Source organism: Pezoporus flaviventris, unplaced genomic scaffold (assembly GCF_033815535.1).
Source record: "Pezoporus flaviventris isolate CSIRO_AGI_PZ_B2104156 unplaced genomic scaffold, CSIRO_AGI_Pfla_v1 ptg000002l, whole genome shotgun sequence".
NCBI classification, from domain to species: domain Eukaryota; kingdom Metazoa; phylum Chordata; class Aves; order Psittaciformes; family Psittacidae; genus Pezoporus; species Pezoporus flaviventris.
The window spans coordinates 61801070-61817407 of NW_026892550.1; the positions used below are offsets into that span (position 1 = coordinate 61801070).

Here is a 16338-nt window from a genome sequence, read left to right on the forward strand (position 1 = left end):
TGCCAAATAGCCAGAAAGTGCAATGGTGCTTTATTTAGATTGACACAAACTTGAACGATCATATCTGAAATCCTTATATAGATCAACATATTTGATAGCAATATAATAAAAATGAAGTTTGGCTCTCCTATCCCTTTAAATCCTCATCCTATAGATTCCCAGATTTTTCTTGAAATGTAGCTGCTGAAGTTAGGCAATCTTAACTTATTTATCTCGTCAACAATTTTCCTATGTGCATGTCTATGAAATTATTTGACTTCTACCTGCTTTTATATTTGCTTTAATTTTAATTCTGTAATCCCATAATTACGATTTCCATATGTTTTATATCACTGTAGCATAAAGATTTGCAATGTTAACTCTGTATTGAAGTTCTTTAATTATTGCTCTGGATGATCAAAGTGAAATTTTGTCCCTCTTACCATGAAAACTCAGCTTCTTTGGGGTGGTTTTCTTAGCTGTAGCCTCTTCCCACTTCTCTCTGGTGGTCCAAATGGTGTTCTTTCAATCATGTTTTCATTGTCTGTTGCTCAGTGACACAACTTGGAGACTGTGTGCTGCACAGACTGTTCCTAGGTGTAGCCTGCTACGTTCAGATTTCTCCACACCAAGTTGTACAAAGCGGAACTGTGGATCATCTCACACTAGCCACTTTCAGGAACAGCATGTGTGCATTACTTAGGGTAAAGTTAAAACTTCCAGCATTTGAATTGTGCGGCTCAGTATATAAATCAACAAACATGTTTGCCTTTTTCAGTTTCCAGATATAAGTAATTAGTGCAAGTTAATATTTACATTTCTATTGATATTGGGGTCAAATTCTAATCACCACTCCAAGTAAAAGGGCACATGCTTACAAAGTGAAATAATACACTTCAGGATCAATAAGATTTGTCTGTCAAACTGATTTCTTGAAGAGGAAACAGAACTTCTCCGTATTTGAAAACAAACAGATGAGTGGGTGAGCGAGGGAATCTGGCACTTCTTTAGGCAGTGCTTCTACACGTTTGTGGCTTTGCCAGAGATTATTTAATACTGGGTTTGATATTGGACATCAGTGGTAGCAGTCACCCAAGAGCACTTTGGTGCTTTTTGTCATTGCTAACAGGAGTTAGAAGTACCTGTGTGAGACTCCTGGGTGCTGTGTGATGGGGTAGTCCCAAAGCATGCAGGGCACCTGTAACTTCCACCAGCCTCTGCCAGCGGCAAATAGTTGGGGAAGTGGTTCTTCCAGAACTGCCATGGGAATCAGGCAGGAGAGGCACTAACAGGTCTTAACCCTTCAATCTTGTTGAGAAAAGGCAATTTTACTAGTGGTAGAAGTTGGTGAGATTCCCAACCAGGTCGTGTTACAAATGAAGTTAGTCAGAATTTGCGTCTAACTCTGAAGTTACATTTTCCTGCTTTGTAACTTCCAAGTTGTTTGTTACCAATGTTTAGCATTTCAGGCTGCAGTAGAAATGACATGCTAGTAGCTTAACATTCATAAGTAGTTCTGTAATAGCAAGCTATGGTATCTTTATAGTAGAGAGGAGAAATTTAAATGTGGTATCCCATCCTAGCATTCAAGGAGCTCTGGCTGGAGCTCATTAGCTATGCTGCAAGAGAAGAGAAAATATATCATACAGATTTTCTGACAGAGATGTGAAGTACAGCTGATGTTTCTTAGCAGACACATGAAGGTTGGCTCCTGTTTAAGATAAACCTGGTCTGTATGTCCCATAAACCCTTTGAGTTCGGAGGGAAGTTTTTTAGTCAATTTGAAATCGCAGGAAAGTTAGTGGGTTGGGCTAATTTCTCCTAGAGTTCTCAAGCTTATTCAAACTCACAGGCTCACAAGTCAATGTGAATTAAAATCTTGCCCTGAAGGCCTTAAATGGCAACTTGGCTTAGAAATTAAATTACCAGGCTTCACTGTTACACTTCTAAACCAATTCACTGCTGTTTAAAAGAAGGCTTGGCTGAGCTCATGATGCTGGCTTTTTCAGCATTAACCTTACATCCTGAAAATGCAGTGGGCTTGATACTGCAGTAACTGAGGGAATTATTGAGAAGAGGGAAATTAGAACTGTGTCAGCAGTTAGAGGTCTGATTTCTGGGTACAGAAAGAAAATGCACTGGTAGGAAGAAAAAAAGAAATCCATCTGACTTTTGGGATAGAGATGCTGCAAAGGAAATTTTCCCTTTGTTAAGGAGACCGCTTGGAGATTTGAGAGCAATTGGGTGGTTACAGGTACATTAGCAACATGAGGGGGAGCTCTCACTGAGTCACCCAAAGTGGAGGAAAATTTTGGCCTTGGTAGCAAACCTTTAAATGAAGAGTACTGCATTCCTGCTGCTCCCTGTCAATAAAATATTGGTGGCTAGTCTTCATATAGGCAAGACCAATGGAGAATATGCATGTCTGCAAAAAGAAACGCAATCCATGTCCTGTTCCTATCTTTCCTGCTATTGCTACCTTATTTTTTTGGTCGCAGGCATAGTGTAGTTGTACACCTGAGCCATAGCAGGTGTAATTCCTTTTCCCCATCCTTACCATCAACTTCAAATACCGATGTCCTGTTCCTTAGCTACTGTAAGTGTTCCCTCAGATGTCAGCTTTAGAAAGGAGGGAGAGAGAGTGAAAATATATGTGGGACATTACTTTTATCGTTAAAGCAAAAATTGGTGCAGGTGAGAATGGGGAATTCATTTCTGTTGCAAATAGGATCAACAAGATGGAGAGATTTGTAAAACAGTGTTATTTAACTGATACTTAAAGGCTTGTTTGGAGAAATTGGTGAATTTTTTTAAAGGGTTTTGAGTAAAAGGGACTTACTGTGAGAGACTGTTGCTCATATTCTGTATAGCATTTAAAATTTAATTTTTTAATGTTAATAAATTGAGGTACATGGCAAGGAACAGAAAAAGTTGAGCATTTAGTAAGCTGGAGGTTTCTCTCAAGAGAAACCCAGTTTCTCTTGTGACCATTTATGCTTAAATATCTCTCAAACTTAATTTTGGATGACTTTCTGAGTGAAGGGAAACACAATTATTCCTCCTTATTTATGAATGGGGAGCAGAGACACAAAGAGAGTAGGGTTTGAAGGGGGGAAGAGGGGTTGATTTAACAGTCAGTTGTAAGCAAACATACGGATGTGAGTGGTAGGATGCAGGCTAGCTCTGGTTCAGAAGCTGTGTAGTGATGTCAACTCTAGGCCGTGTCCCAGAGGATGTGCCCTGCTCTTGGTGTATCGGTGTACTTGGAAAGTGCCAGTAAGATGCTTATTTTGGCTTCCCATCCAAAGCTTGCTTGCATTTGGGATGAGTAGACAAATCTCTCATCTGGGTGCGCCCAACTGTACAGACATGCCTCAAGTTAGTTTTTAATGTGCACAGGGTGAAAAAAGAGTGTGTTCAGTTCTCCTTTAACCTGCATAAGTGCTGGTTCAACTGATTAGCATCTATCTTCTTGATTTGAATGTGCGTTTTATTGGCCTTTATGTGCATATTATTATTAATCTTGCTGTGTCTGTGATGTTAACTTGTTTAATGTCAGAATAATTTTAGGTGAGTGCTTTGTTTGTTTTGAACAGGAAAAATGCTAGCCCTCTTCTGCTTGAATTACTAATCTAAGGTAACTAGATGGTTTTATTGTGGGCTCTTAAAACAGGTGTTTTTTTTTTTTTCTAAAGGATTTTGAGTAAAAGGAACTTATTGTGAGAAACTGTTGCTCATATTCTCTATAACATTAAAAAAAAAAATCTTTGCTTTCAGAATGTATGTTGGTATCTCTAAGCTCATGATATATTTAGCTGGGGTTTTCCTCCATAAATTCATTGGATCTAAACAATAATATAAATCTAAGTTTTTATTCATCAGCTTCTCTTCAACTTTTGCAATTTGCTGGAGTTAAATAGGGAATCTGGGAATAATACATGATTGTAGGTGCAGTACATATCATGCAGGCTTATTTTCCAGGATGTCAGCAGAGGGTTATATTAAATCCTTTTGTTTTGCTGTAGTATGATTACAAGGATTCTTTTGTAGCTTGGGACACTGGCAAAAGAAGATAACATGAATTTCATTCTGGCATTGCTGTTGTTCTTAAATACATTCTGACTGGCCAGTAAGAGCTGCAAAATAGTCTTGGTCATGTTGTACGACTTTGAATACCTATCAGTAAAAAGAGCAATCCAGGGTCACAGTGCTTTAAACACTGTCAGTTAGGTCTCAGGAGAGACTAGATGTGTTGCAGTTACCATAGAGGAGGAAATGTAACTGAGACCAATGCTTTTTTTTTTTTCCTTTTCTCTCTTCCCCCCCCGTCTCCTTTTCTGCTAAACCAAGTTCAGTTTAGGGTGGTCTTTAAAACTTCAACATTAGCAGAGAGTGACAAGCAAATAATAAGCAAGAAGTGCCTATTAAGAAGAAAAAACCACAAATACTAGTTCTGTACGTCTGATATTCCTTCTCAAACTGTTGGAGAGATGAGAGCTTTAGCCTACATTCATGTATTAGTCATTTCAGCTATTCGGGAGTGAACTGTGTATTGATGGTACAAATTTTATTCTATTTTAGATAGGGGTCACTGCAGGATTGGGCTGAGATTTAAAGTAATTGGAAGAAACTACTTCGAGTAGCTACACACCTGATTGGCTTTTGACAGCACACCTGTCGTAGCTGTACAAAGACATGAGTATCCACTAATTTCTGGGCCCATTAAATCCTTACTTTATACCACAGAGTTCATAATAGCAGGATATACAGACTACACCAATAATTAAATATTTTCAATACCTGAATATGTATGGTGTATATTTGTATTGTTGCAGTTTTAGCTGGTTTAGTTACACTGACTGAAATGTGGCAGGTTTGTCAGGATCTTGTTTTCAAAGAAAGACTTAATAAAAAGTGTTTTCCCAGTCACTCGGTCCAGGGTGATGCCAAATCCATGCATCTCAGGGGTATGTTAAGTGCTCTGGAGGGTCATATAGAGACCAGGCATACTTCATGCTAAGAAGTTATTTTACACATATTTGGTAATAATACTATTGTTCTTGGTTCCATACAGATGGTACCAGACAGGAAGAAGTGGAAGGTGAACTCAGTGAAGAAGAACACTGGTTTGGAAATTCTTCAGAAACTCCCTCAGAGGCATCATATGGAGAAGTCCAGGAGAACTTTAAGCTGTCTCTTGAGGACAGGATCCAAGAGCAGTCCACTTCCCCAGATACTTCTTTGGGAAGTGCAACTCCTAGCAGCAACACAGCAGAGCTGGGATCTATTGAAAATGAGGCACTAAGAGACACACTACAGAGCAAAGAGCACCTTTCTCCTGATGTGTCATCTCTCTGTGAAGAAGAACCTCCTGGTCCAAATAAGCCACTGAGTAGTAACCTGAGGCGGCTGCTGGAGGCTGGCTCCCTCAAGCTGGATGCTGCTGTTACTGTCAATGGCAGAGTTGAGTCCCCTGTAAATCTTGGCTCAAACCTTTCCTTCTCTCCACCTGCTCATCATGCTCAGCAGCTAAGTGTTCTTGCCAGAAAGCTTGCTGAGAAACAGGAACAAAGTGACCAATACAATGCAAGTAGTCACTTTATATGGAATCAAGGTAAGTGGTTGCCAAATTCAGCCACCACCTGTGGTTTGTCCCCTGATTCAGCTATCCTGAAACTGAAAGCCGCAGCCAATGCTGTTCTGCAGGACAAATCTCTTTCAAGGACTGACGACACTATAAGATTTGAATCCTTTTCCTCACCTTTTAGTTCTCAGTCAGCCAGCTCCACGTTAGCAGCTTTGTCTAAGAAAGTGAGTGAAAGAAGCATGACTCCTGGGCAGGAGCACCCGCCTCCAGCTAGTTCTTTCCTTTCTCTGGCTTCCATGACCTCTTCAGCTGCCCTTCTCAAGGAGGTTGCTGCAAGGGCTGCAGGCACCCTGTTGGCTGAGAAGAAGAAATCACTGGTTGCTGAGGATCCCCTGCAGCTTTCAGAGATGAAGCAAGAGAAAGCAACTCCACCACAGTCTTTGGAATTACTGTTACTGCCAGTCCCTAAGGGAAGAGCATCCAAACCCAGTACTACAGGTATGAATATAGTTTGAACCACTACACAGAATGTATCTGTTTTCCTATAGGCTTGTATAATATATCTCCAGTGGGCCTGCATTTGGTTCGATTCCATGTATCATGATAATAAGAAATAGGTACTTCAGTTAAACAATAGAAAAGCTTTTTAAAATACCACTTGAAGACCAAACTGTCAGAAATGTTTCCATATCTGAAAGATGTAAGTGTATAGCTCCGTACTTTTCTTTTTTTTATTCCATACAATGGTATTTTCCTCTTACCAAGTTCAGAGTAAGTCCACAAAAATATTTAGTGGAGGAGATCAAATAATCTGTGTAAGGGAGCTCATGGTAACAGTGGGCATGTACAAAACTAGTGCTTTTGAAATACAGGACAAGGGAGAATTCTCCTTCCTGCTGTCTTTGTCACAAATACACTTTTGTATAATCACTTACTACCCTGTCCTAATTTGCCAGAGTATATTATTATGTTGCCCCTTTTAATTAATTTTTTTTGCAGCAGTTCTGTATTTTACAGTCCTTTGTCTTTTTTTTTTTTAAAAAAAAAGGTAAACTGCATTTTCTAATTTCTTCAACAAGAATAATTTTTACACTTCTGACTTCCCTTCACCAATTCCAGCTGTTGGCAATCAAGGAATAAGGCTTGCAGGGAATAAGAAGAAACAGTTTTGGTAACGAAAGCTTTCAAGAGCTGGCAAGCCATGCAGGGAAATTTCAATGATCCACCTTCAAAATAAGGAAAGATAAGATTTCTTTCATCTCTTTCTATGAAAAGTTCACAGCATGGGTTCGTATTTCAGGTAGAACATTCAGCTTCAGGTGTTGTCAGTGTTCTCCCTAGAGTGGCATTCTGCTGCACAGGGGAAGGAAGCATGTCGCCTATCTTCACATGATGCACAAAGTGGTTCAGTATATTAGAGCTTTATCAGACAGAGTTTTATCAGGAATACTAGCTTGACTGCACAAGTGTAGCAAGCCAGCATATAGACATGAAACCTGACATGGATGTTGCATCATTGCAATAACATCTTTCTGACTTAATGCTTTTGTTTAGGGATGTTATAAGCTCTGATCTGTTCCTGTGCAGCTCTTGGTAAAAACTTGCAGCGTAGAATCTACTGGATAGACAGAAATGCTTAATCCTCCCTTGCAAGAGGAGAGGTAGGGATGTGATGAGGTGCAGCTGGTACCAGTGTTTTGCTCTGAGTTACATGTGTTCTACAAATGCTTTGCTGGTATGTTTTGCTAAGACAGTTGAAGGGGCAATCTGTTCCTGGCTTGGATCTGGCCCGAGGTTTTCATTAGTTTAGATGAAGTCCTTTTTGGAGTAACATAACCTAAATGAAGAAAAAGGTCCTTTTATGTGGGAATAGAACTATCCACACTGGCTACACCAGTGTGACTGTGTATTAATTTAATGTAACTTTCCCCATGAAGACTGGCCTTCATATAAGAAAAACAGCAACGTATAGGAAAGAAGTAAGGTTAAAATTTATCGAAGTTATTAGTTTATTTCCTGTGGGACAAAAAGCTGTTCACACAAATTTTTACTGTGAAAAAGTGGATAGTTGTAGTAAAATCCAGGTTCTGTGTTTGACTGACAGACCGTGAGATTTCTCTGTACAGCTTATACCAGGGGAGTGCTCTGTACCAGATTGCACGTGTGCTGGTAGTACTGGTGCTTTATGCACTAGTTTTGATGCAGCAAATTCCTAGCAAATTTCCTCTTTGCTGAAGACCCAAGCATACTGTGCTGCTGAAACATAACAATGGGGCTGACTGCCTCAGGTCCTTAGTAAACAAGGAATAACTATTCATTTTTTTATAATATATGATACTAGTACCGCAAGAGGAAGGGTGTTTTCTTTCAATTCATGCACACTGAGCCAGTGCCAGTTGGCATCCAAGCAAACTTTACAGTGTAATGTTCATAACAAAAGTTCAAGTCCATTTTCTGATATGCTACTAAGTTTTTCCTTTCTAAATAATTAAATGACTGAAACTAAAAAGCAAGCTGTTGGTTAGCATATCTGGATGTTTATTATGGAAAGCTAGACTCCTCAGTCCCTTCAGCTGTGGAGAAGTGCAGCTTGCAAAAAAGAGGTCACAAAAAAGAGGTTCATTGACCTTTGATTGAAGATTTCACTTCTGTACATGTTGAGTAGAGCAACTGCGTGTATTTGCCATGGAAGTTAGTGTCACATGTTCCCGATTTCTTTTGCATCTATAGCCTTATGGTACTAAAAGCAAAAAATAGTTTTTCATTTTATAATGTTTTCTCTTTTTGTGTCTGTGTGATTGCTTCTTGAGCCATTATGTTTTTGTCTCGTTCTGAGAATGAGACACCTATTCCCAGTAGGTGTAGCTTGAGAGGTGTGTGGGAGGGTGTCCCCTCTCACACTTTAAAGTCACCGGTGAGTTTGCTTTATTGTTATGAATCTGATTCACTTACCCACCAGCAACATCTAGCTTTGGTTATGAGATCAATACTCAGATTAATTATATGTGGACAAGAAAAGAACAGCAGAGGTGGAGGCCATTTGAAGAGGAATAAGTTAATTACAGGAGTATGTCTGCTGCTCTTCTGTCCACCATGTTGCTCAGAATATTTGCTCAGAATTATTTCAGGCAGGAAGCTGGAGCCATGGCTTATCAGAGCATAGTCACCTCTGAAATTGCACGTCAGGTTTGGTGGACCTAATCATTACTTGCATAGGCTATAGTAAAGTGGTCCAGAGAAGACTGACTTTTATATCAATCTGTTAATATTGCCAATTTATAAAATGCTCATGTGCTTGGGATGAAATTTAAGAGGTAGCCTGGAATCTCTGTTAAAGTTCTGATAAAATTCTTTAAAAAGTGTGCGTGGCAGACCCTTCTCTTACTGACTGAATGCTGGTTTGGTGTAAATTTTTGCCTGTGATGCTTGCAATTTTGTTCCTGAAACTTCTTTGGGAAGCACTGGCTGATTCTGTCCTCTCTGAAGTAATTTCTTTCCAGCTAATTGACACCATGTGACATAAAATAGACATCAGTATAGATGAAGAAAAGCTGAAGCCCATGATTTTCTTTCTTAGTGCTGAGGTCTGTAGTAAAGAGCTAACACGGTTTAGCTTTGGAGAACATTGACATAATTCCTGTGTACCATTGTCATTGTTACTAGTGAAGTCACATGCATTCAGTCAAATTCTTTGCATATTCTGTAATGTGTGAAATTACTATTGATCCATCTTGTTTGCAGTTTTATTTTTATTGGGGTGGAAAACAGGTAATAGCTTGTTACACATTTCTTTTCTGCATCCTTTGTGATGATAGCCAGAGGCAGGAGAAAAGATATGATAGAAAGAAAAGAAACGAAGGTACTGCTAAAGCATTTTTTTTTCCTGTGGTTTGTCTTTCTCCTGCCTTGTGTGAAGAATTAAGTAAAGATACTTAAAAACTGAAGCAAAAGCAATTTTAGCATTGATGTTGGTGTACTCTTTAGACGTGCAGAGAGTGGAACAATTTGATAATATATTGAATGTGATAGAATATTTCATGACAAGAACTTCTGAACTTGCAAAAGTGCATGCTTTGACAATGTGTCCTTTTCTGTGCTTACATAATGATTACCTAATCAGTTGGATTACAGTGTTTTTGTTTCCTACCTAATAGCAAGAATTAGATTTTAGGATGTGACAAATCTTTCTGGAGGTTTTTATCACTTAGTTCCTCATCAAGGGAATTTGATGTTTGCTATATCCTTATCAGTAGGAAATAACGGATAATAATGAGATTAAATATTCTAAGAGAATTTCTAAATAGCAGGATGCACTTTGCTGAGTTCTGGATATTTGGAAATAGCCTTTCACAGTAAAAGGCTTCCAATTTCATGGTAACACTAGGCCTTTCTTTACAATAAGCAGAAGAAATTGTGGTGAGAGAATGAATAGCTGGTTAGCGGTGTAAAGTCATCAGCAAGGGTTTCTCTTTCCTTCAACCTTGCAATGCTTCCACACTCAGTGACCTTAACCACATTTGCCTGATAAATGCCTCCAAATCCTTTTCGTGTTTTAGGTAAATGGGGTAGTAAAGCAGAGTGCAAACATTTTAGGAAGGCAGTAGGTTTAAAGCTCTGGCAACTAGAGCAGAAGAAAACCCATGACCTGAAGACCCTGATGACTGAAGTTGCAACAGTATCTGCTTGAGCCATAACTAAAGGATTTCAACAGCAGGGGTTCTGAAGTCATTCACTTCTATAGTTCAATATATCTGATATGCAATACCAGCATGCTTTTCAGTTAAGTTGTGGGTTGTTCTATGGTTTATATCCTGCTCGCCTGCTGGCTAACCATCAGATATGGAAATGGATCATTTTTTGACAGTTAAGCATATTTTCCATACCCTGCTATAACCGGCCTTTGGTAGGAAATGAAGCTGCAAAGTGATGATTATGAGAGACATCCATCTCAGTTTTGTTAAATTATAAGGACCATTAGGACCAGGTGAGATAGAGTAGCATCCCCTCCTGATTAGCCAAAGGATGTTTTGAACATTAACCTTTACAAATTATGGTGACCTTTCTTAGAGGGAGAATAATTAGATTAAGGGGAAAAAGGATATGCAGAGGGGACACACACACACACACACACACAAACACTGAAATTTCAGGTACATGTTGTTTAGCAGATGTGTCTCTTTGCAGACAAAATTCTAGCATTGAAAAATGGTATCTTGATTATGTTTAAAAGGGGAAAGTATTAGACAAGTGGCTGTAAAGGATCCTCTCTTTTTCTTCCCCCTTCTGCTAAGCCTCAGAAGAAGAAGGAGGAAAACCTTTCCAGTGTCCTATCTGTGGTTTGGTTATCAAGAGGAAGAGTTACTGGAAACGGCACATGGTAATTCATACAGGATTGAAAAGTCATCAGTGCCCACTCTGTCCATTTCGTTGTGCACGCAAGGACAATCTCAAATCACACATGAAGGTAAGGGACAATTGAATCACTTGAATCATCAATCAAAAAATGATAGTATATCAAAACTGTTTTGACTTTGCAAGAACAAAATTTTCCTAGTTGTTCTACTAGTGATGCCTTTATTTCAGTTAGAGCCCATAAAAAGAGAAAGAAATAACTTTTTTTTTCCTTTGCTTGCCTTTCCATTTTATGCAATGTGGAAACTTCCTTGGGTTATGTCAACTTGGTGCAGCAAAAGCTGTTTGTGACTGATTTAGTTCTGGGCTTGGAACTGCCAGAAGCAGGACTGTTAGCTGAGGTGTGACACCGTGCAAACACAGCAGTGCTACTTTTCAGGATGCCAGCTAGTATCTCTGCATGCCATTGCATCACTGTAAGTGGGCATTTCAACTTGGCCAACACTAGCAGGGGATCTTTCTGTGACTTTCCACAGACACGCTTGCAGTTTTAACTTTCTTCCTGCAGTGGTCTTGCAAGCTGGTCATAGAACATGATTGACGAAGTAAAAACGGTACCTGTCCCATTAGCCCATGGATGAAGAAGCTGAAGTGCAAAAAGTTTCCCCTGTTAATGCAGTTGAGTTTTATAATAGTGAAATGCTTTATTACGGATAGCATTTTGTCTGGTTTAGACAAATGGGTGAAACAGAGTATCAGACTGGTGTGGAGGGACAGAAATGCCTGTTCAGCTTTTATATTTGTTATTGCAGAATTTGAGATCTCTAAACAGGAGTCTTAACCTTGCTTCAGCCAAGTAGCTATTCACTTCCATGCAAATGATTCAGATGATTCTGCTGATCACAAAAGCAAATCTTGCTGTATTTCAGGTTTTTGCTAGGTCTGGAATCATCCCCCTGAAGTCTGAGGGCTTATCCCTTAATGCTCCTTCTATGGATCAGTGCACTACTCCCAGGCATCCTTGGTGTATCATGCTAATCCTTATTAGGTACAAGTAGGTTTGGTGTTTATGGGTCTTTCTTTTAGGACTTGATGTTCTATGTTGACATATGTTTGCACATATGGCCAAAAGGAGTAGATGAGCAACTGAAATGGGAACATAGTATGATTCTATGATAAGAAAGGGGTTTTGGTTTTGGTTATTCACAAGCTGCAAAAGAAGCATGCATCACCTAAAAGCTTGAAATTCCCTGGCAAAGACTTGTTGTTGTCCCCTGTTTTGTCCCCCTGTCCCTATTATTCCCTGCAGAAATTCTTGTTTTCTGTTTTTTTCTTCCCCCCCCCATTTCTGGAGTTATTATTTGCAAGTTGAGGGCCTGTCCCTTCCTTTTTAGCATGATTATTTCCATAGGTGGTCACAGGTTGAAGAAAATGAGAAACTTTTTCACTGTCTCTGTGTGCTGTCAAACTGATTGCTATCTGAAGCCCTTGTGCTCTTTTCTGCTCCCACCTAACTGAGCTGGTATCATCCTAAAACGGAGCCCTTGTACAAATGTGTAACATGTAGTGTTAATTATTTGGTAATACAGTAATTATTACCAAGTAATGCTCAGTTAGACATAGAATCATAGAATCAAGTAGGTTGGAAAAGACCTTTAAGATCATCAAGTCCAAGTGTTACCCCAGCACTACCATCACTGAGGTCAGAGTAGGGCCTAGAGTTGCTTGACACAATGTAAGAGATTACAGCCTCCTTTAGCCTTACTATGGAGATAAAATCTAAAGTCTGATGAGGAGTCAATGCAGTCCAGTCGTGCAGGTCATGATATGTGGTCTTCACTGGTAAAACTGCTCCCTATTTAAGAAGCCCAGAAAGCCAACTGTATCCTGGGCTGCATCAAAAGGAGTGTGACCAGCAGGTCAAAGGAGGTGATCCTGCCCCTCTGCTCTGCTCTTGTGAGACCTCACCTGGAGTATTGTGTGCAGTTCTGGTGTCCTCAACATAAAAAGGACATGGAACTGTTGGAACAAGTCCAGAGGAGGGCCACGAGGATGATCAGGGGACTGGAGCACCTCCTATATGAAGACAGGCTGAGGAAGTTGGAGCTGTTCAGCTTGGAGAAGAGAAGGCTGCATGGAGACCTCATAGCAGCCTTCCAGTATCTGAAGGGGCCTATAGGGATGCTGGAGAGGGACTCTTCATTAGAGACTGTAGTGACAGGACAAGGGGTTAAAACTTAAACAGGGGAAGTTTAGATTGGATATAAGAAGGAAATTCTTTCCTGTTAGGGTGGTGAGGCACTGGAATGGGTTGCCCAGGGAGGTTGTGAATGCTCCAACCCTGGCAGTGTTCAAGGCCAGGTTGGACGAGGCCTTGGGTGACATGGTTTAGTGTGAGGTGTCCCTGCCCATGGCAGGAGGGTTGGAACTAGATGATCTTAAGGTCATTTCCAACCCTAACAATTCTAAGATTCTATGATTCTATGAAGGCAGTTATCTTAATAAACTAGATGGATTGTATTTGTTCTTTTGTCCTTTTATAACCTCATGGACGGGGGTAAAAAATCACAAGCACAAGAATCTGAAAGACATTATTTTACCTTTATTTCAGGGGGTTTCAATACTTAATTTCAATACTTTTCTCTGTTGCGTAGGCCGTTCATAAAAACATTTTCTATCATAAACTTGGAGCAGGTGAATGAGGTAGGGGCATGTTAGTCATGTGTCCAACAGTGTCATACATAATTTGAATTCACTTTCGTTAAAGTGTAAATTGATAACAAGATTAAAAATAAAAACATTACCAGATTTCTTTTCTCATTATAAGAAGGTGCTGCTTTTAAATCTGTATGTAAATTGGTATGAGATTATGATAACTGACATATATATACTCCAACAGTGTTCAAAATGGAATGAATACACATCAGACATGGTACAGCGCAGCTGGGAGCTACTTAGCATGCATTGTTCTAGTTATACCAGTCAGGTGTTTCAGTTCTTCTGATTGTCCTAGGATTCTTTGGGAGCTACCTGGCCTTATCTCCTTCCTGGCAGGCAACCCACAGAGGTAGAGCTGCCTTTAGCTCCCTGCCCATGAGTCAACTGCAGCTACAGGTGAAGACACGTTTTTCAAAAACAAAAAGCCCCTCAAAATTAGGGCGCTAGGGTGGTGTTTGTCATTCATTATAAGCCAATTTTTATTTTAAGATACTAACACAACCCAAGTTTTTTTCCTTTTGGCTGCTTTTTGTTTTTCAGGTTTTATGTTGTATTGACAAGGATGACAGGCAAAACCCATTGAGGTGTTCTGTCGAGTTGCAGTCCTCAAAATCAAATAGGGTTGTCTTTGTTTCCTCCTAGGCAGCATAGCCAAGAGCTGAAACACCACCTCTTTTTTTCTTGTAGGCATTTTCCATTGAAACTGGTTATTTAGAGATTTAATTTCCATGAGTGTTTTGTGCATGTCCATATGGTCCTTCCTTATTATGTGTATCTTTAGGTTAATGAATAATAACTAAATAATATAAATACTGTGTAATTTTATAGTAATTATAACATGTCAAACTGATCGACCCAGAATACAACATTGCCAACGCTGTTGGTGTCTTGTTTCCTGCTGAAGAAAATCTTAATAGAGAGCTGTATTGATTCCAGCCCTAAACCATACTCAGATCTACATGTGCTACCCACCATGTTGATGGAACATTCTTCTAGCCAGGGCACTTTGCCAGGACCAGCTCACAACTGGAGGCAAAGAAAGGCAAGAAGGGAAGCACAAGGGAAGCTTCCACACAGACACAGAATGAATAGGGGAGGCTGAGTTGTCTGTCTTTTAAGGCACACAGTTTTATCTATAATTGTTATGTTGCACCTAGATTCCACAGTGATAGGTACCTCAGAAAAATCCTAAAATAGACACAGTACGGTGTTTTTGGTGACAAATTACGGAACATGCATAACTGTAAATTTTGGCCCTTCTTTCCAGGAATCTGGGGGTAGCATCTCAGAGCTTGATTGTAGTATCATAGTTTGTGGTATCATGGTTTCCAGAGGAGCTGAGAACACTGAAAATGAAGCTGGACAAAAAGAATGGGTAACAGACAGGTATCTTGTTGAAGCAGGCAGAAAAGGTTATGCTTGACTTCTCCTTTCTGTTTATCTGAACACATATTCAGTTGGAATATATTGTTTTCTTCTTGAGAGAGAATCTTAATGTACTTCTGCAAAAAGGAACGGGAAGGGGCAGTGTAACTCAGCAAGATGCACTCAAGCTTTTCTGTTTTTCCTGGTAGGGAAGTAAGAGTTAAATTTACCTTAGAGCAATACCGCAAGCATCAGCCAGACTTTGACCAATTGGTGTCTTTGGATCATGCACATATCCTCCTCAGCAATTGGTGGATGGGAGAGGCTTGTGAGATCATGCAGATATGTTTCAAGAAAGCAATGGGATATTAGCCTGAGCACTTGGAAGGGGGAATGAGGAAGAGGAGCATATGGCCAAAAATAATACCTATGAATGTTCCTTATGCTGCTATATAGACATTAGGCAGAAATGGGTTAGCCAACTATTCTAGCAGTGGAAAAGTTTGGCACTGTGAACACATGCTGAAGCATGGTGGTATGGCAGAAAATGAGGAAAGAGAAGATTAAGCTTAACAGATAAGTTAGATGGTGGCAGGCAGGTCATGTGATGCTCAACCACGGAATCTTCCTGCTTCTGTTGCTTAAGAAGAGGGACCATGTAGTGTGATCTCAAATTAATGTTCCTGTGTGATATGAAGAGGGTTCTAATCAGCCTCTTGATTAGGGAGAGGCTATTTATTACATGATAGTGGGAATAAAAAAAGGCCCTGAAGAATGTAGCTAGATCCTCACTACCCCATAGTGATCTACTTTTCCCTCTTTCTTTTCCACGTAGGGTCAGACAATTGAATAAGTATTCCTTATCCATTTTGATGAAGTACAGGACAGGTTATTTTAAAGCATCTTCACTAGATGAAGGAGGGAGAAGGAGGTTTACTGTATTTTATGGGAGGATTTTTGCTTTGGTTTAGGTAAACTTAAAGAGCCCTGGGAGGCACCTGTGATTCCATTACCTTCCATCAGCCGACAGGAGGTAATGCAAACTTGTACAACTTTTCAACAAATGAAGTCTGTGTTCTGAGTCTCAGACAGGTACCACAAATGACTTCAAGTATCTGTCTTTTGATCTTGTCACATTTTGCATACGAGACAAGGATAAGACAGGTTATGCAATGATACCTTAAATCTTAAAAGGAAAAAAAAACAAAATTTTTTTGTAAATGCCTAGTCTAGCCCTGCAGAGGCATTTCCCCCCCCCCCTTTGCTTTCAAGCAAAGCAAAGGAATAGTTTCAAAAAGAAAATAGTATATAAATAATGTATATGTCCTGAGGGGAAG

The 16338-nt window shown here is 39.7% G+C and overlaps 1 protein-coding gene across 6 annotated transcripts in view; it reads left to right on the top strand.

The window, feature by feature from the left end:
• Positions 1 to 16338, top strand: part of ZNF827 (zinc finger protein 827) — a 108788-nt gene that overhangs the window by 20426 nt on the left and 72024 nt on the right. For 5 of the 6 annotated variants that reach the window (XR_009741269.1, XR_009741270.1, XR_009741271.1 and 2 more), the window contains exons 2-3: positions 5054 to 6064; positions 10858 to 11030. Coding sequence is in view for 3 of the 6 variants with exons in the window: in XM_061441347.1 (XP_061297331.1) it covers positions 5054 to 6064; positions 10858 to 11030 (1184 nt within the window). In the remaining 3 variants the exon portion in view is untranslated. The remainder of the gene's footprint in view (positions 1 to 5053; positions 6065 to 10857; positions 11031 to 16338) is intronic. The other variant, XM_061441326.1, reaches the window with a different exon arrangement.